Genomic DNA, 20,082 nt, shown 5'->3' with positions numbered 1-20,082 from the left:
TCAGTACCAGACAACAACTTTAGACCACCATTCAGACTTATAAATTAATTTCTCCTCAAAGTCTGCCACGTAAAGATTTGTCACAGACGGGGCAAGAGATGAGCCCATTGGGATTCCGTGATCTTGATGATAATACTGATCTTTAAAGCAAAAATAGTTGTTGAATATCACCAATTCAGTAAGAATGTTCAAAAACTCAGTCTTAATCCTCCCCGGACCTAGATGAAAAGGCATTGGCATGTCTTAAATTTTCACAATGCATTTAAAGATCTACCCCACAGGCCGATACAGTACAGTGCGCTCCGATGGAGCGCACTGTACTGTATCCAATAGCAGGCTAACAGTGCGCTCCGATGGAGCGCACTGTTAGCCTGCTATTGGACGCGCGTTTTCCCTTACCCCTTATTCAGTAAGGGGAGGAAACCGCGCGTCCAACCCACGGCACCTAATAGCGCCCTCAACATGCAAATGCAGGTTGATGGCCCTATTAGGTATGCGCGCGGGATACAGAAAGTAAAATGTGCAGCCAAGCCGCACATTTTACTTTCAGAAATTAGCGCCGACCCAAAGTTCAGCGCTAATTTATTCCGGCCCCGGGAAAGTGCACAGAAAAGCAGTAAAAACTGCTTTTCTGTGCACCCTCCGACTTAATATCATAGCGATATTAAGTCGGAGGTCCCGAATAGTAAAAAAAGTAAAAAAAAAATAAAAAATTTGAATTCGGCCCGTGGCTGTCGGGCCGAAAACCAGACGCTCAATTTTGCCAGCGTCCGGTTTCAGAGCCCATGGCTGTCAGCGGGCTCGAGAACCGATGCCGGCAAAATTGAGCGTCGGCTGTCAAACCCGCTGACAGCCGCCACTCCTGTCAAAAAGGAGGCGCTAGGGACGCGCTAGTGTCCCTAGCGCCTCCTTTTACCCGGATCTACCGCCGGACCTAATATAAATACTGAATCGCGCGCACCGGCAAGTGGCCGGTGCGTGCGCCGGGAGAGTGGGCATTCGCCCGCTCTCCCGCAGACTTTACTGTATCGGCCCACCAGTTTGCAACTAGCAGGAGTTCTAATATCCGTGACAAAGTGGTTCGAGCTGGTTGTGGGAGTACTGTTAGCCGAGCACAAATAGCAGGTGGGCATCGCAAATGTGGGTCTTGCTCAGTGTGTGAGAACATTATTGAGGGCACTAACTGGGTGGATGCTAATACGGGATATGAAGTGAAGCGCCAGTCTTGGACAGACTGTAATACGACCAATGTAATATATATCATCACATGCGGGTGCCCTAAGGTATATGTGGGCCGGACGAGCAGGGCGATCAAAGTTCGTTTAATGGAGCATAGATCGAGAATTAACAATGAAGTTGTAACAGCACCGTTGGTGGGTCATTGCATGGAATACGGGCATGCTTTTGACGAATTACAGTGGACTGTTATTGAGCATGTAGTGAGTAAGATGGCGTTTTGTAACATCGGTCCTTTGTTGAATTACAGGGAGCAATACTGGATATTTAAATTGCGATCTGAAATACCGGCAGGATTAAATGAACAGATGGATTGGCTCTCATTACTTTAAAAAGACTTTAAGAGCAGTTTAAAGGGCTGGCTGTCTGACATTGGTGCGCGAGAGGGGTCACATGATTAGTCCCTTTAAATGAAGACGCGGTGAATGAGAACTTGTATCCACCATTTTTTTGAATAGAGGCAGCGCGCTGCGAGCTTTTTTCGAATTGAAGCAGAAAGTGGATTGAACAACAGTGATACAGAACTGAGATGAGCAGAGGTTAAGTGAGTCCCCTGAAGAAGATGACATTCGAAACTGGGCCTTGTTGGGTATAAGACGCTTCGGTTGCATCAGTTTCTCAGGATCACAGTTGCAAGTTAAGTATGGCTTACTAAGTAGCATTACAAGAAACAAATATGAGTGATTTTTAGTGTGGTGGTGGACGTTTTACATTCAGGTGTATCATGGACTTTTCACAACATTTAAAAAAAAATATTCAAAAGAAACACAAAAAACGTTTTTTGATGTGAGAAAATAATAAAGGCATTTAGGGTGGATGGTGGTGTTCATGATTAAAAATCATTAAGGGTAACCTGGATGGTACCTTGAAACAATTTTATGAAACATCACTTTTCTCCCTCCAAAGATTTTTTGGTTTTTCAAAATCGTTTTGGGCTTTTTATAAAAAACGTTTTTTGCAAAACATTTTGGTTGTGAAAAGCGATGTATGAACAAGAAGTGGTTAAACAGAGATTAACATTTGATTCATCAGAGCAGTAATAAAAACTATTGAAACAAAAAAATAAAATAAATTAAAAAATGGTAATGCGGGATATGTAGTGACATAGGCCCCCAGTTTGGCAAGGTCCTCTTGCAATTCCTCACAATTAGCAGCATGGAATCTCAACCCTTTTGGTATCCTGCCAAGTACTTGTGACCTGGATTGCCCACTGTTGGAAACAGGTTACTAGGCTTGATGGACCTTTGGTCTGACCCAGTATGGCAAATCTTATGTTCTTATATTCTTACAACTCGAGTGACAGAGTAACAGAGGTCAATGCACTCACCATCTCCCAGGAAAATAATAATATTTTTGGCGATATTAGTGTTCAGTTTCTGGAGCTTCAGGGCATGTTGCAGCGTATCTTGGGCTTGGTTCTTCCAATACTTCGGATCCTTTTCTTTCTCTGAAAACAGCACCACAAGTAATGTTAACAGTCTTTGAGCCATAGGATTTTTCTTAGAGATAGAATGGGAACTGCTGCAGATACCCAATTCCCCCTGCCCCCAAAAAATGGAACATCCGGAGGAGAGGGGAAACCCCAGCATTTCCTGCACAGCCACACCTGCTCAAGCAATGACTTGCTATTATATAAAGCAGTGTGGTCCTCATGCAGACAGTACACACAGCCCCCAAACATCACCTATAAATCAAGCGAGTAATGCCGCCAAAGCCGCTGTCTTCCATTGAGTCCACGCAGCAACTATCTCCCTACAACATTATCCATGGCATCCTCCCATGAGCTGGGTCTCTGTAGAGTCATAACAGATACCTGCCAACCGGGCAACGTGGCATTGTTAGGAGAAAAAAGCTGGTCTTGAATTGGGACATTAGATCTTGGAATACTTGTAGTATCGGAGCTCTTTTTGGTGATACACTTAAACTATTGTGCACAGATGTTATATGTTGTTTACTATTAATCTGAAGTCTCATCTCAAGTGTGCGTTTGTTCAAGGAAGAAGGATTAGTATGTTCATTGTCCTGGACTTACAGACCGGATTTAAGCTTTGTCCCATCCGTGAATGTTTGTAGCCTTGATCTAAACATTACCTCTTCTGTTACACCTACATCTGTGTAAGGCTGGAAATGCTTTTTAATGCCCTACCTGCTAATAAACCAGCCTAGAGCGACATATTATTGCTGCAGGATCTTCTAAGCTACCAGATGTCCAGTGAGATGCAGTGAAGACAAAGGAAAAAGAGCCAGCGCCATTTCAATCGGCCCAATTCTACCACAGAGAAATAACCTTGTTTGTTAACAATCCTAGCACCATCCAAAGATGTTCACAGCCAAGGATATACCAGCCCCACTCTCAGCGGGACCTCAGAGCTCCAAATCACAGTATTGCAACTTCATGTTGTCAAGACATTCATGTCTCGTCCTAGCCTTTTGCTCTCAGTTATAGGAAAGTGCATTTCAAGCTTGGTAGGCTATTTTCTCAGTGCAGTAACCAGATGTATAAAATACATACATTTTCACCACTAAACTGAGCAAGTGTGAACCAGAAGTCCCAGAGGAGCACACACAGACTTCACCGAAGATCTCATTTTCATGCAGGGTCAGGCTAATTCACTTGGACACCTGTTAAGGCCACAGGAGACCACTGAGGCACTTCCAGACCAGTCCAGTTGCCAGGCTATCCTCCTGCCTCTTAGATAAAGGAGCAAATGTGATCAGGTCATAGCTCATCTCACATAAGATGAGGAGAGATGGGAGGGAGTATAGAGGGCAGAGAGGCATCGAGAAGGACAGAGGGCTGGGAGATTGTGAGACTGGGGAGTAAACAGAGCTGGGAGGAGGAAAGAGAAGAGGGAGCATAGAGAGGGCTAGGATGTAGCAAGAAATGGAGAAGCCAATAGCTTGGAGGGAACAAGAGAGATGGGAGTGCAGAGGGCTGAGAGAGGATAAGGGAGCAAGAGGGCTGGGAGGGAGTGAAGCAGATGCCTGGAAGCGATGAAAGACATGGATAAAAGGCCACAAGAAGGACAGATAGAAAGCTAGAAGAAGCAATGAGGCTGAAGTAAGGAACAAGCGGGAGGACAGATGGGTGAGAGGCAAAAAGTTAGTTAGAAGGAAAGGTGGCAGAAACATGAAGAAATGGTGATGGAAGGAATTAAGAAGAGGAGAGAGAATTGGCATGAAAGAGCAATGTCAGATGAACAGAGAGATAGAGAAAGGAGGAGAGTTAGAAGAGAAATGGAAGGCAGCAGAAGATGAAAGGAGAAGACAAATGAATAGAATGAGATATGAAAAAATACAAAAGTAAATACAATTATTTTCGATTCCTGTATTTCATTATGCAGCTTTGATCTCTTAAAAGAGCCCACAGCCTACCAAGACTAAAACTGTAATAGCTGACCACAGGATTGAAAAATGAGCTTTGGTACTAAAAGTGTAACAATTATGCAATTGAAGGTGTAAAAATCCACTACTTGCATATCAACTAGAGGGAGATGAATTGGAAACTATTAAACAAGTTGTAATCATCTCCAGTGACCTGAAGGGAGCCAGTTGGGGCATTTTGCAAAGAGAAAGATTTACCCTTGGGAAAATAACTCTTAAAAATTCCCCATTCACCTAAGTGAGAGAAAATCTAGTGGGGGAGGTTTAAGAGGATGGGGGTAGTGTGAACTGGATGAACTTACAGCAGATTTTCATCTTGAAATCTCTATGCACTCTTTCACCCTCAAAAACTTTATATCTTCATGTCTTGTAATTTTTTCTAAAAATTGCAAGTAAATACGGTAGATTAAAAATTTTTAATATTGTACTTACAGGGGTCAATACAACCCCCTCCCCACCCAGAAAACAGATCATTTTAGCTGGATATGGTATCAGAGATATTCAACAAGATGAATGTTACTTGAATAGAGTTGGATACTCTATCCAACTTGAGGCCTTCATAGTCCTCCCCTATTTAATGTCCCTGCTTTTCGCCCAAGTTATACACACCCAATTCTCTATACTTGCTTCACCCATTTTATGTTTATCCAGGTTATTTCTACCCTGTACATTGTTTTAATCCAGGTTACTTCTACCCTGTTCATTGTAAAACAAGACTTTGTCTCTGTTATTTTTTGCTGGTTGTAATGAAAACCGAAGTGATAATTAATCTTGTTACTTGAACCTCGGTATATAAAAAGTTATAAATAAATATAAATAAATAAATGAATGTTATTTGGGTACATGTAGCTAGATAACTCTGAAACTTAACTGGCCAGCAGTCTCCAAATGCTCACTGATGTACTTTTGAACATGGTTTCTCAAAAAAAAGCAGGCTACCCTGATCCAACATGGAGCAATGCCCTTGAAGCAATAACTCAAGTCATCCTCTCCAGCAGATGTCAAGTTATTCTTGGGAATCCTTCACTTTGGGACCTTGACAGTTCCTCAGTCAGGGACTTAACAAAATGCCAGATACATACCACGGCATGTTCACTCCAGCGCCTTTGAAGCTCTAAAAATCTACTCTTGACAAATACATTGCCATGACCTTGTGATTGTCGGCAGCCTTGTACATCATACAGTGGAACATCAAGTTATAGCTTTTGTAAGCGGACCATTTGTCCAATATTGAGCTCAGATACTTTCAATCTGATCGAGAAGCTCTGGCTGGCGTAGGGGACCATATACATTGAAGACAATTTTCGACTGGATCTAGGTATCTAACCAGAGGCCTAGGTGCTCAGATTCTTGTGTTTTAAATGTGTCCCAGAGAGAGCAGCTAAATATAGCCACGTTGTTTTACAGCAAGGCTAATATTTAGATGCTGCTAAAGTAGGTATTCCTTGGGACACGAGAGAGTTGGGTGAGAAAAGCATGCCCACGGAATTAAATTCCATGGTTGTTTTACCCCTCCAGAATCCCAGACACAGAAATAGCAGGGGCAAAGTATGCAGATACCTTAGTACTCGCTGACCTTTAGCCAGCTGTGAGGGATCATGTAAGGAACTCCCTCAGTATACCTTAAAGGACCGGGTACAGCCATCCCTACCAGTCCTCCTTAACTCTCAAGCCCGCAAGGGATTCTGGGATAGGATGAGTCCTGCAAGAGGGGATAAGAGACCACGGCCAGTGAGATGGAGATAGCCCAGAGTGAGACAGAAGCCTGGAGACTATGAACTGTAAGTTAAGATTGTTTTTGTTAAAGTGCTCAGACTGGCTAACTGTTGTTTGTTATTGCTTAACAAGAAAGATAGTTATAAAGATTATTGGCAGAGTCCAGCCTGGAGTCTATTTTTTTTTTTAATTAATTGTGTTTATATACTGCTATTCTGTAGTCATTCACAACGGTTTACAAGATAAAATAAAGAGAATTAACAGATACATAAAATCATAAAATACATAATGTCAAAAATAAACAAACATTATAAAATTAAAATACTTTAGTTTAGAAAATAAAAACAAAAAGGAAAATAAAGTAAATAAAACGAAAGTGAAGCCTCATTCAGTATTGCCTGAATCCATAGCATCCTGTGAGCCAAAGTGAAATACTGCCTTAACTTAAGCATTACTCTCATAAGCTAGTTTAAAAAGCCAAGTCTTCAAACATTTCCTAAAAACAGAAAAGTCTTTTTGCAGCCTTAGCTCAACGGGTAGAGTATTCCACAATTTAAGAATTAAGGTCCTAGCTCTTATTTTGGTGAAGTTGATTAATGGATGTTAGCTCTCTAGCTAGTCCTGACCCCTCGGCATCCAACCAGCTTACAAAGAGAAACAGCAGGGTGATTTGTCTTTGAAATCTGGCTAACAATACATGGCTAGAAAAGTATCTGTTTACTTTGCCACTAATGCAGCTTATTTTATTTTAAAAAAATATTTACAGCCTGAATTTTTTGAGGTTCAGGGTAGGGACACAATAAAAGCAATGGTAATAATCCCGAAATAAAAACATGAATCAGCAAGACATGAGGTTCCCTGACACAAAGCATACCAACCAAAGGACTGACTCGCCTAAAACCATCTCTAAATTTGACATCATTTACTCTGAAGTTTAGCACTAGGCAGGACTGAAAAAAAACAAAACAACAAACCCCAGCATAGTTGAGAATTCAGGGTCTCACTTCCTTCATGCTGATCTCACGATGCACGAAATCAGCATGAAGGAAGTACTAGCTCCATGATTCTTAAATACCCCAGCGCTGGCACAGGAGAAGGAGCAGCAGCCGAGCGGGCTCCCTCCTGCTCCCGGTCGGATCATGCATGGGCCTCTTCTTGCCTTTGCTGCCGGTGGTACGGGGTCCACCGGTGGCAGTCTAGGCCTGCTTTCTTCCTCTGCAGCTGGAGTTTTCAGATGTTGACCCGGAGACCTGGCAATCCATTCAGAATTCCAGAGCCTCCGGGCCAAACCTGGAGAGTTCCCAGATAATGCTGCAGGGCCTCTTCTTCTGCCGCTGGCTCCGGGCCTGTTCTTTGCCACCACCCCGGCTCCAGGAAATGCCGGTGGCGCCGCTGGTCTCTGCCACTGCAGGTCCTTGCTTTTGCTGGCGGGGTTTCTCCTGCCACGTAACTGTTCTGTGCCGTCGCAGGACCTTCCTTGTGGTGGCAATGGCACTCCCCCCTCCCCCTCCCCCGTTGCCACCCAGAGCGGAGCGTCCCTCTCGCCCCCCCAGTACATCTCTGCTCTGCCGAGATTCAGATAAACACACTAAGCGTGGAGATGCCACATCTGGTATGTTGCATCAAACTCAACCACCAGGAAGGCCTATAGATTTGTAAGGCTGTGCTAATAAAAGGAAGACAAGATCTTGCTGGACAGATTCCAGTTTGTAGTTAGGATAATATGTGCTAGTTATAACACGCTGGACTAGAATATGTGAGAGTCATTTATGTATCTTCAAACTGATCAGTAAAGGCAATAAGAGACAGGAGTGAAGGAGTAGCCTAGTGGTTAGAGCAGCAGGCTACCAAGCAGTGAAGCCAGAGTGCAAATCCCACCGCTGCTTCTTGTGACCTTGGGCAAGTTACTTTATTCTCTATTGCCTCAGGCACAAACTTAGGCCTAGATTAATCATTTTTGCGATAAATATGGCAAAAATAGCGCCTGTGATAAAAAAAAAAAAAAAGAGGTGTGGTTAGGCTAACTTTCCTGATACTGCATAGGACAGGCTTTTATCGCATTTTGGGCTGAGAGAGAAAGAGAAAGAAAGAGAGACTCTCAAAAAATGTAACTATTTATACCACTGTAAGAGGGGTCATTAGTAACTTGGGCTGAGGTTTGTGGGGGGAAATTTTTACATGCACAGTCATACGTACGAACAGTAGAGTTACCATCAGTGAACATTTCATGTGATTTGGAGGGATGAAAAGGTGAAAGATGAGCAGATTTGTACCATCTTCTCTCTACCTAACTTGATTGCAGCCAGGAAGACAGTGCAATCAAGCTAGGTGATGTTAAACTGCCCCTAAAACCCAGCTCACCCAGAGTTCATAATGCCCCCTCTTACAGTGGTATAAGAAGTTCAAAAATCTGTGGGCCTCCAGAGTCTCTCTCTCTTCTCTCTACACAGGACCTGAATGTAATCTGCTTTGAATTGCAGAAAATAAATAAATAGGGAGGGAAAATTTCCCGGCCTTTTTCCATGATAAAATAGTGCTTTACCCAAGAAATGGGCTTTCTGAAAAAATGCCCCACAATATATGCCGGCAAAGGTATGCCATAGTGCCACTACACGGGGGGGGGGGGGGGGGGGGCGGTGTCAATCGTTTTTGTCCTCCAGGATCTGTATCAGCTCTCTTATAACTGACCATTCAAATCAGTTTGGCCATTCAAATCAGTTTGACCATTCAAATCAGTTTGGCACATGAGCCACTGGTTTGCAATTGATAATTCTGGAAAAAGAACCTAGATTCTTTTTCTTCAAGGATGGACTCAGAGCAGCATCCTTTAAATCTTCTTGGAAAATTACCTTCTTTAAAGAAAGCATTTATCAGACTATTTACTCATTGAATCAGAGTTTCTTTACATTCTTTTAATTCCTGGGACCGGGAAGAAAAAGAATTACCCAGAGGGCCTAGAGCCCATCAGCGTGTACTCTGTCTCTTTCAATGAAAGCAACTGTAAAGATGTTACTATGTGTGATGAATTCCTCGCATCTATCTGAATATATTTGTAAGCGGATGCTGTTGCAGATACTCTTTCTACAAAAACAAAACAAACAAAAAAAAAAAAGTCAGCAAACTCATCACAACTAACATTGCCATCTTCTGTTTTCAAAAGAAAGTGTATATTTTTCCCTGAAATAAAAAAACGAAACAAAAACAGTGCAAAAATTAGCAAGTGTCATTGTGTGCGGGTAGTTGTGGTGAGATAATTGTCAAAGGAAAAGACAGCGTGTAAACTTCCCTTTGGTGTAACGTCTGCTAAAACGCGCTCTTTCACCGTTTCTAAACTGAACCCTTAGGGGTAGATTTTCAAAGGGTTATGCGCGTAACCCCGAAAACCTGCCCCTGCGCGCTGCCGAGCCTATTTTGCATAGGCTCGGCAGCGCGCGCAAGCCCTGGGACGCGCGTATGTCCTGGGGCTTTGAAAAAGGGGCGGGAAGGGGGTGTGGTTGTGGGCGTGGCGCTGATCCGGGGCGGTCCCGAGTCCTCTGGCACAGCGGCCATACCGGAGGTTCGCCGGCGCGCGCAAGTTACGCCTGCCTCGGGCAGACGTAACTTAGAGAACAAAGGTAGGGGGGGAATTAGTTAGGGCTGGGTTAGATAGGGGAAGGTGGGGGGAGTGAAAGGAAAGTTCCTTCCGAGGCCGCTCCGATTGCGGAGTGGCCTCGGAGGGAACGGGGAAAGCCATCGGGCCTCCCCTAGGGCTCGGCGCACACATGTTATAAAATCTGGTGCACAAAGCGGGGAGTAGCTGGCTTGTTACGGCGGTTACTACCCCAAACCAAATGTGCCTGATACTTCACTTTCGATGCATATCCAGCATGGCTCTCTGCTTCAACAGCATGGGAGAAGAATAAACTGATACTTCAAGCATATCCAGCATAGCTCCCTGTTTCAACAGCAGGAGAGAAGAAAAACAACCAATAAGGGCTGTATAACATAGTCTGGGTAAAACAAATAAGCATGGGTGTAGCTTGCTTATTGCGGCGGTTACTACCCCTACTACCCCTAACTTATCAGCTAGATATTCACTTGGATGCAGCTCCATCACTGCTTTCTACATTAATGGTGGGGGTGGAAGGGAAATAGAACCAAGAGCTAAGAGAAACAGATAAGTATGAGAGAAAAAAGTGTGTGAAGCTTGCTGGGCAGACTGGATGGGCCATTTGGTCTTCTTCTGCCGTCATTTCTATGTTTCTATGTTTCTATGTTTGTGCGCGCCGGGTAGCGCACACAAATGTACCCCGCGCGTGCTCCTTTAAAAATCTGCCCCTTAGTGTTTGCAGGTTAACATGTACACTGCATGCTATTCGAGAAAGCTATGTTGACCTGGAAAACAAAAATGAGAGACAGCCAGACAAACCTTACTTAATTTTGTGTAAACACATGCTGATTGCAATATTTAGAGAACTAACAGACACAAAAAGGAACGCGGCCTTTTTTGGTGAAGATTACTAAAGTCTTGAGCAAGGGAGCTGAGGACGCTCCTTTCGTGGACTTTTGGCGGAGATTGAGAACCAGAAACATTGTGTGATGGGGGGGGGGGGGGGAGATGTTAATGCTCTGCCACCGATGACATTAGGACCATTGCTGCGGCAGAAGAATTAAACCTCCTGCTGGGGGAAAAAAAAAATATGCAAGGTGAAACACTGGTGAGAGATTGATTAATCATCGATTTTCCAGCTCACTTCATCCTGTGCTGCAGCTTTGGAGTTTAGTTTACACTCTATCAATGCTGTTTGCTTATGACTTTTGTAGATTACCAGGGCTGCTGCCAAATGCAATAAACTGCTATTAATTCAAAACATCCCAGCCGGCTCCGAGGATAGAGAGCCAGCTGGATAAGAGATGGTCTTATTTCCAGGATTGGGGCCCAACAAGCAGCCACTGCAGGCCAGTCCCACACCCCCATGCTGCCAGCCCTGGGCTTGGCTAGGAACCAAAGAGAGGATGTGAAAACAGAGAAAGGAAGACGGGGGATGGGGAGGGAACAAGGAGAGCAGAGGACTCTGCTTTACAAAACTACTTTAAAAATTGTAAAACAGGTATTGTATAGTGAGCAACACAAACAGACGGAAAGCACCAGCACCCCCTCATGCCATGTCCCCTGTCCCCGGAGTAATAACAGTCAGCACCATGGTCAAAAAATTTTACCCAGGTAACATTAAGGGCTGATAATCGCCCCTTGTGCTCTAACCGTTCATGATATACGAATTGAATGACGGTATATATAAATGGGGACCATTACCCACGCCCGTACCCTCTCCGGCTGCTTTCTCCTGTGCAGATGAGGGTCCGCAGAGGGCGAAGCCAGCCAACAATGCACCGGGATTTCATTTTGAAGTCCCTTCACGGCATCCAAGTTGCGGACTTTGCACAGGTACTATCGTACCCATGGCACAGTCTGGCCCTCTGAATTTTCAGGGGGGGGGAATTGCCCTTTGAAAACAGGGTCTGATGATCAAAGTCAGCAAATCAGCCGCAGGAGCTGGAGAAATGCCGGCAGACCAGGAGAGCTTACTCCCCAGCTCCTACACCTGCAACAGCGAGGTGACTGCTGGTGGGGAAAGAGATGAAGGCAAGGGGGCTGACAGAAGCGAGAGCAAGTTGGGGGGGCGGGGAGATAGAGGCGAGAGCAAAAGAAAAGCACACAGGTCGAGAGTGCAGGGAAAAGGGGAAAACTAAATGATGCGAGCAAGGGGAGAGATGGAGTGGATGAGAAATTGGTGAAGAGAGGGGCAAGCAAGGAGGGGAGAGAAAGAAAAAGCACATTTCATTGCCGCACCGGGCCCTACTCTAACCCCCTACTCTTTTTCTCCTCCCCTCCCCCCCTTCCATGCTTAGGCTTGCCAACTGGCTCCAGATTTTCAGGACAGGTTGATCCAGCCCTGGCTTTATCCCATTGCATGCTGGGACTTATTCTGATTTCCCTAAGAAAAGCAAGACTAAGTATGTGCAATGCAGGGGGAGTAAATCCAGGACTGGATCAACCTGTCTTGAAAATCTAGAGCCAGTTGGCAAACCTATCCACGCTCCTCTCCATCTCCCTCTCCCACAGGTCCCTCCCAACCCCTTTAAATTCATCTCCAGCTCTCTCCTTACCTTCCTCTCTATCAGTGCTGCAAGTAAGTTGGTATGGCCTGGTGGCAGTACCTGTTTGACATTTAGTGCCAGTACACAGAGCCAGGCTGCCAAGGAACACCCCAGAGCAGCTGAGAAGCAGAGGCATTGCCCATGGGGCTAGTGCTCCCACTCCATTGGCCAGTGCCCATCATCTCAAGCAGCAGAAAAGTGGACAAAGCACAGAGCAGTGTTAAGAAGAGCTACTCTGCTCTTTAATCCACACCCTCCCCTCCTGTCCTATATAGGAAACAGGAGGAACGGGATGAGCCTGGAGCAGAGAAGAGAAGAATGCCTCTGGGGATGAGAGGGAATGCTGTGGTATAAGAGGAGGTCAGTGTTGGGGAGGTGAGAAAGGGGTTGAAAGCTGGAAAGGCATGATGAGAGCATGCAAGATGACAGACTCAGGCCTACCATGCAGCTTATGAAAGCATTTTTGATTTGGTAAGTTGCTGTCATAATTTTGAATATTAGATAATTGTTAGTCAATTTAATAAAAGTATTTGAATCAGTATCAATTGATGTAGCTAGTGGTGTAGTAGGATAGCTACCGAGACCCTGAGGTTTTTGTGTTAAAGACCATGGAACATTTTTTGTGAGGTTGCGGGACTGGGAAGGGAGTCGATACAGTATGGTAAGAATTAAGAGGGCAATTTTATAACAGCCTGTTTAGGGCTAAATTCCACATTGCAGAAAACACACACAGACTTTAGCCCTAATTTTCAAAGTAGACTTATGACCGTAAGCCTGCGGATATTCGCGGACCCCGGCGCAGCATCCACCCGAGGAAGCGCCGAGGAGCGGTGGAGGATCAGGAGTGTCTCGCATGGCCCCCCTCCCCCCGGGTGCCACTCAGACCCTTTAAGCAGAGCCCTGGGAGCATTGGGCTGTTCCTGTGGAAAGCTAATAGCTACACCCAAAGTGTAGCTAATTTTAGATCAAATAATGCAGCTTGCAAATCTTGAGGCAAGCCACGTTATTTGATTTTTACCATAGTATTGCTGGTGATAATGGATGACGTCGATTGTCCAACTTTTTTTCTTAAAGATTCTTGAATGATTGGTATAATATTATGATTACTGTATATAAACAAGCCAAGTCTCTAGGGATTTTTATTTCCAGTGCTTCTGATTTTCCTAGGTTCAGTTTAAGACCAGAAAAACTAACATACAATTTAAACACCTCTAACACCATGGGTAATGATCTCTTTGCATTTGGCAAAAGCACAAGAATATTATCAGCAAAAAGAGTCATCTTAAAATTCATTCCTTCAACTGGAATACTAGTAATTCCCTCTTCTATATATGATTTCCTAATGGTTCAAAAGTAAGGATAAATAAGAGGTGAAAGGAGGTGCCCTAGTCTGACTGTGGTTCTGAGCAACATCCATTGGCATTAATCTAGGGTCGGAATACAATACTTTAAAGTAATTGAATATCAGACCCCAAAAAATAAGTCCTATTTCAAAAGAGCATCCTTAAGAAAAGGCCAAGAAATCCTATCGAAGGATTTCTCCACATCAAATCTGCCACATTGTTGTTACTGCAACTTTATAAAGCAGTTTTCAGTTTGCGTGCATTAATACTGCATCCTCTCTTCTGAACAGATCCCACTTGTCCAGGGGAAGTCAGGTTTGGTGATGTCTGTTTGATCAGGTTCCTAACACTGCAGCATATATTTTGATATCTTGGTTTAAAATGGATACACACGATCTCGTAAGTCCACTTTGTAAGTTAGCAGGACTGTGCGTACCTTTGCATGACCCAGGCATACCAGCTACCCTAAATATTGCCAGACATACTTTTGAAAATTTAAAGTAAATGCGTAAATGATTTCCCCCCACCCCTGGAAATGCCCTTTTTGCAGTTTGCGGAAAAGTCTTCATGAAATAGCTTCTTGCGTGCACTTTTTTTTTTTTTTTTTTTATAGCTACCACCCTTGGGGTGATTTTCAAAAGCCCATTTATGTGCACAGAACTGCATTTTACATGTGGAAGAAACGCTTTTGAAAATCAGGCCAAAACAAAAAAAGTCAGAAAACGTCAAACATCTATTCCAGACTAATCTGGGTCTGGAGCTTTAAAACCACAAAATGCAAGACTTTCCAGCTGCAACTGACAATTGTGGCATCATTACATTGGTTATAAACTGCTGTCTGTCATTTGTGTTGTCAATACCTGAAGTATATAATTCCTTATGCAATTCTTCAAAACCTTTAATATTGATGGGAAAAGGATTGAGAACATTCCCTTATCTATCAACGTAGATCCAGTTTCAGCTCTGGCTACATCAGCCAGCATTTTGCCTTATTCCCATAAGGAAAGTTTCTGTCTGAAGGTCTGCATGGAAATGCTAGCTCTCTGATATTGTAACTTGTTTAAAAGCTGTTGTGTTTTAATAAACTTCTGTTTTGCTCCAACTATTTTTGGATTTGTTCTAGCTTTCTTGTACAATTTAAGTCTTTTGCTACCTGCTGTTTTCTTTTTTTAGTTTTATTATATAGCTTATCATTTCACCACAAAGAACAGTTTTAGCCGTGTCCCAAAATAGTACTGGAGCAGTTTTATATTGCTTTTTATCCTGTTCATATTGTTTCCATTTTCCCATCAACAATTCTTTTAACTGGGCATCCTGAGCCATAGCGGAGGCAATTTCCAACTGTTTTGATATCCTTATAGCACATTCAATCGGGCAACGGTTACTAAAGCTTCTATAGAGGCGCTAAAAAGCCTTGGAAATAAAGTCTCAGATATCAACAAATAGTTAATATGCGTTGGTGTTTTGTATACTCTGGATTTCTGAGTAAAAGCCTTAGCTGTGGGATCTGGTTTTCTCCAAGAATCTATTAATATCAAGTTTGGTTTTTGTTTTTTTTACACACAAAAAAAAGTCACTTAAGATCGCTCATAGTATTAGGCTATCTATGCACGGGTGAACAATGCAGTTTGTCACTTCCCATTATAATCTGAAACGTCAAAACTTGTGAGGTCACTACCATAGAGAGAGAGTAAGTATACTGATTAGGAGTATAAACCAAAGTTAAGACTATTTTTACACATAATGCTTCTATAACATTGATATACTTGCCTTCTGGGTCTAATATGGATTTTTCTTATTCGACAGCTACTTTTTTTTTTTTTTAATCAAAATTGCAATGTCGGAACTTTTTGTAGATCCACTTGCAAAAAATACTTGAGAAATCCACTTAGGTTTCAATGTAATATGGTCAGTATCTGATAAGTGAATCTCGCGAAGAAATGCTCTTACACTTCAGTCTGTTTAGCTGTGATAATACGCAGCAACATTCCAGCTCATATATTTAATTGGCATCTCCAATCCAAAATATTGTTCTAGATCAGGCTACCAGTAACCTGAGCCTGGATCCCTCAGGGCCATTCTGTGTCTCCATGCACAGCAGGCGGGCCTCCAGTACAAGCAGACTCCGGTCATGTCACTTTGTGCCATTACATCTATGTAAAGACCATAGAAAGGCAGCCCAGAAAGCTCTTCTGTAGGTCTCATTTTCCCAGCCTACTTCCTAACCCTCACATAACAAGTGTGCGTTCCGGGATGTCCCCCCCTGCCTGAGATTTATTTGCATACACTATGAACGCAAGCATGCACAGCATCTCATGAGTATTCATTGCGGACGTCAAAGCTAATGAGGCTGTCATCTAAAAGAATTAGGGTCAACAGGCGAGGTTAAAGGCAGAGGCTGGGAAGCACTGGGTGGCTTTTGGAAGGGATCACAGGCTTCTCCGAGAACAGGAGCACAGACACAGGTACAAAATTTAGGGACCTGTTTACTAAATGTTTCCTCCTATTTTGTGTCTATGAAAAAAGGTTTAGTAAATAGGGCCCTGAGATTGTAAGCTCTCTGGGTCAGGGAAATACTTAACAGTACCCAAATGAAAGTCACCTTGACAACCAAAGAAAAGGCATGAGCTAGATTAATAATAATAAATGCTACTCAATGTGCAGTGGGTAATTGCCCCTAGACTTCCAATTTAGCATTTTTGCATTAGTTTGTATTCTAGCTTTTCTTTATTTGGGACAAATACAAAATTTGTTTTTTTCATTTGATGTTGAATGAACTGTCTCCTGCCAGGAGCACCAGCTACAGAAAATACGTAGGATTCATTTGCCAGCCTTTGTTGTTCTCTCTTTAGAAATTCTCTTTACAAAGCTTTCCTGTCATCTGCCTGTTCTCTCTAAACTTTGAGGGTTGAGCATAAACAGCCAGACATGTGTCACTGTGCCGCCGAGTCTGCTCGAGTTGTCAGAGGAGTAAACTGCAAATGAGGGACGTCCATCACTGCTTGGCCAGTGACATGGATGCCTTTTGACCAGGTCACTGGCTTTAATCCTAGCTGAGATGGATTTCCTCCCATCCCCAATCACTTAATGAAAGTGGCAAGAGGAAATGCCTCTCTGCATATTCTCCCTGTGAAAGAGGCATCCTCCTCTAGGTCATCCACCCTAGGGTTACCATAAGTCCTGAAGGACAAAGCAGGACACTTGTACAAGTGAGTGTTAATGTTCTGAAGGCCGGTTAGTTTTCCAGCGTGTGCTGAATGATAGTGAACTACCAAGCACTAGGGACCTTTCTCATCCTCATGAACTTGAACAACATTACCCTTCTAAATATCTTCTCCCCTCCTCATTCACCTCCACAGACCTCAATGCATCAACCTCTTAAATATAAGCGCCGACTGTGATTACCGAATGTCTGCCATTAGAGACTCAGAAGGGGGAGAACCTGTTTTTTGGGGGGGTTTTTTTTTATTGCGGCTGGATGCGGAAAGGTAGATGTGAGGACAAAAAAAAGCGACACATTGGCTTATCTGGGGATCTGGCACTGCGTCTTCTCATTAGCACGGGAGCACAGTTATGCAGGAGAGGCTACGTACCTGGGAAGGGGACAATGGTGACAGACACTTCCACCGCCACCACCACGAGAAACAGTATCAGGACTTTCATGGCGATTCCGTTTCAGCGCTGTCCTCCTTTCCACCCCCCAAAGCTCAGGAGGACTTCAGGCAGCCCGCGCTCCACAGACGATTCAGACCAAATCAATGATTCTGTTTGGAATTCCGACCCTGAGCACAAAGAGAACCACAGAGACATTAGAAAGTGACCCTAGAAAGAAGGTGGCCATTCTCTTCTCTCCGGCAACGAGATCTCTCGATCTTCTGCTCTCGCTCTGGACCCAATTGCCCCCCCCCACATTGTCTACGGAAAAACTGCTTCATTCACCTATTCCCTTCTCCCCTCCTCTCCCTCTTCACTTTCACTTGCACCTCTCTGTCCCTTCCTTTCCCTCTATCATCTCTCCCTCCCCTCGCTTTCTCTGCAATGTTCTTCCCCCCTCCCTCTGTGCCCTGAAAGCAAGGATATCTGAAAGTGACGCATTCCCAGGGACCATGGCCTGGTCCCACCCATTCCTTTCTGCCTTCAGCCAGCCCCGCATGGGAGCCGAGAGGGCAGAGTCAGCAGGCAACCCAGAGCTGCCCTCCGTGCCAGCCCGTGCCAGCCCGACACATCCATCATAGGCTTCTGGGGAGCACCTGGTGCAAAGCACAGGCAGCAGAAGCCAAACAAGCCTTCAAATACCTAAGTGTAACATTTTAGTCAGTAAAAGCTTCCTTACACCACTTCTAGACGGTGCAGAGCGGCCTGCTAGGAAGGCATTGAGGCACAGCTGGCATTTGTTTGCTTCCCCTCCTGCCAGCAGGGGTGGGGTGGGAGGGCAGCGACTATCTGTTGATGCTGCTTTCCCCTGTTATTCTGAGGTCTGCTGGCCCCCCCCGCAGTGCCCATTGCAGAGGAGAAAGCAGCAGCAGCGGCAGCAGTGATGATGCCAAGGGAGAAAGAAGAGAAGGTGATAAAGATGCCAGGGTTGGGGAAGAGAGGGGCGAACCGGATGATTCCAGGGAGTTGAGGGAGAGAGAAAGCGATGATGATGATGCCAGGGGGTGGGGGGGAGAAAGAAGGGAAGAGAAGGTGATGAAAATGAGAAAGGGTAGAAAAGAGAAAACCGATGGTGTGGCACGATGGAAAGAAGGTTGTGAACGAGTGATGCAGACACTGCTCGCTGCCTCTCCTACAGCCTCATCTTCATGTGAATTTAGCCGTTGCTTTGAATTCTAACCGGATCGATACATGGTGACAGCACCCAGAAACATATATGCAGCCACCTCAAAGATGGATGCAAAACTGCCACCAAGCCTACAGGACATCTTTCAGAGGGGACTGAATTGCCACTGTACAGGTCCCTGCTGAGACCTCAATTGGAATACTGAGTATAGTTCTGGAGACGGCACCTTCACAAGGATATAACCAGGATGGAGTCGGTCCAGAGGGCGGCTACTAAAACAGTCCCTGGTCTTCTTCTAAAGCAGGGGTGCTCAAACCAGTCCTATGAGCCCCCCCCCCCCCCAAACTAAGCAGGTTTTCAGGATATCCTTAATGAATATGCATGAGAAATATTTGCATACACAGGACTGGTTTGAGCATCCCTGTCCTAAAGCATAAGGGGACAGACTTAAAGATTTAAACATGTATACCCTAGGGCAGGGATGGCGAACTCCAGCCCTCCAGTGTCACAAACAGGCCCTGTTTTCAAGATATCCACGATGAATATGCTTGAGATAGATGTGCATACATAGAGGCAGTGCGTGCAAATCTCTCTCAGGCATATTCATTCTAGATATCCTGAAAATCTGGCCTGTTTGTGGCACTGGAGGAATGGAGTTCGCCATCCCTGCCCGAGGAAAAGTGAGATAGGGGAGATGTTTTAGAGAAATTCAAATATCTCCAAGGTTTCCATGCACAGGAGGGAAGCCTCTTTCATTGGAAAGGAGACTCTAGGACAAAGGGGTCATGAGATACAAGCGAAAGAAAATATTTCCTTACAGAGAGGGCGGTGGATGCGTGGAACAGCCTCCCAGTGGAAGTGGTGGAGACAAAAACAGTATCTGAATTCAAAAAAGCATGGGATAAACACAGGGGATCTCTAAGAAAATGAAGCTAAATTAGTTAGATGGATGGCCAGACTGGATGGACCTACGATCTTTTTCTGCCCTCCTGTTTCTATGGACCAATATAATTACAATATTATTCTCAACCAATTATACTTAGGTAATATAATTCACAGGGGATAAAGTGACTCCCCGAGGGTCACACAGAGAGTCGGTGACTGAGCCACTGGGAGGTAAAGTGACTCCCCCCAGGTTTACACAGTGGTTGAGACAGGATGAGAGCCCAGCTCTAACCTCCAGAACCCCTGCCTCCCCCAGCACCCACATTAAGATTTGACAGAACTCACGTTGCAAGCCGGCATGTGAAGTAGCAGAGCACCATCAAGACGGCCAACGCCAGCATGGAACATACAAAGCTAGTCAGGAAAATCTCCAGCTCGTGCGACAGAAGCATGATACCCTCTATGCCACTCCCCCCCTCCCCAGACGAAACCAACACAAAATCCGTTTTCGCCTGTTTGGGCAGAGAATGGAGAGATTGGGCTTCAGAGGCCCACCCTATCTTCTTTCCTTCTTGCTTCTATCTCCATTCCCTTCAGACC

At 44.5% G+C, this 20,082-nt stretch overlaps 1 protein-coding gene and 1 long non-coding RNA gene across 2 annotated transcripts in view; one reads left to right on the top strand and one right to left on the bottom strand.

Annotated features, from left to right (window-relative positions):
- The window catches only part of LOC115076456, a 317,358-nt gene that overhangs the window by 270,994 nt on the left and 26,282 nt on the right, over positions 1-20,082 (top strand). The gene's annotated exons all lie outside the window — the stretch shown is intronic.
- Positions 1-20,082, bottom strand: part of LOC115076454 (alkaline phosphatase-like) — a 105,759-nt gene that overhangs the window by 73,246 nt on the left and 12,431 nt on the right. The window contains exons 2-3 of the mRNA XM_029577945.1: positions 17,411-17,599; positions 2,564-2,683 (exon numbers count right to left, since the gene is read on the bottom strand). Of these exons, the coding sequence (XP_029433805.1) occupies positions 2,564-2,683; positions 17,411-17,480 (190 nt within the window). The 5' untranslated portion in view covers positions 17,481-17,599. The remainder of the gene's footprint in view (positions 1-2,563; positions 2,684-17,410; positions 17,600-20,082) is intronic.

The sequence above is a fragment of the Rhinatrema bivittatum genome, chromosome 15 (genome assembly GCF_901001135.1).
Source record: "Rhinatrema bivittatum chromosome 15, aRhiBiv1.1, whole genome shotgun sequence".
In the NCBI taxonomy this organism is placed as follows: domain Eukaryota; kingdom Metazoa; phylum Chordata; class Amphibia; order Gymnophiona; family Rhinatrematidae; genus Rhinatrema; species Rhinatrema bivittatum.
Note: the sequence above shows the minus strand (reverse complement) of the source record. Positions and strands in the feature narration are given on the sequence as shown.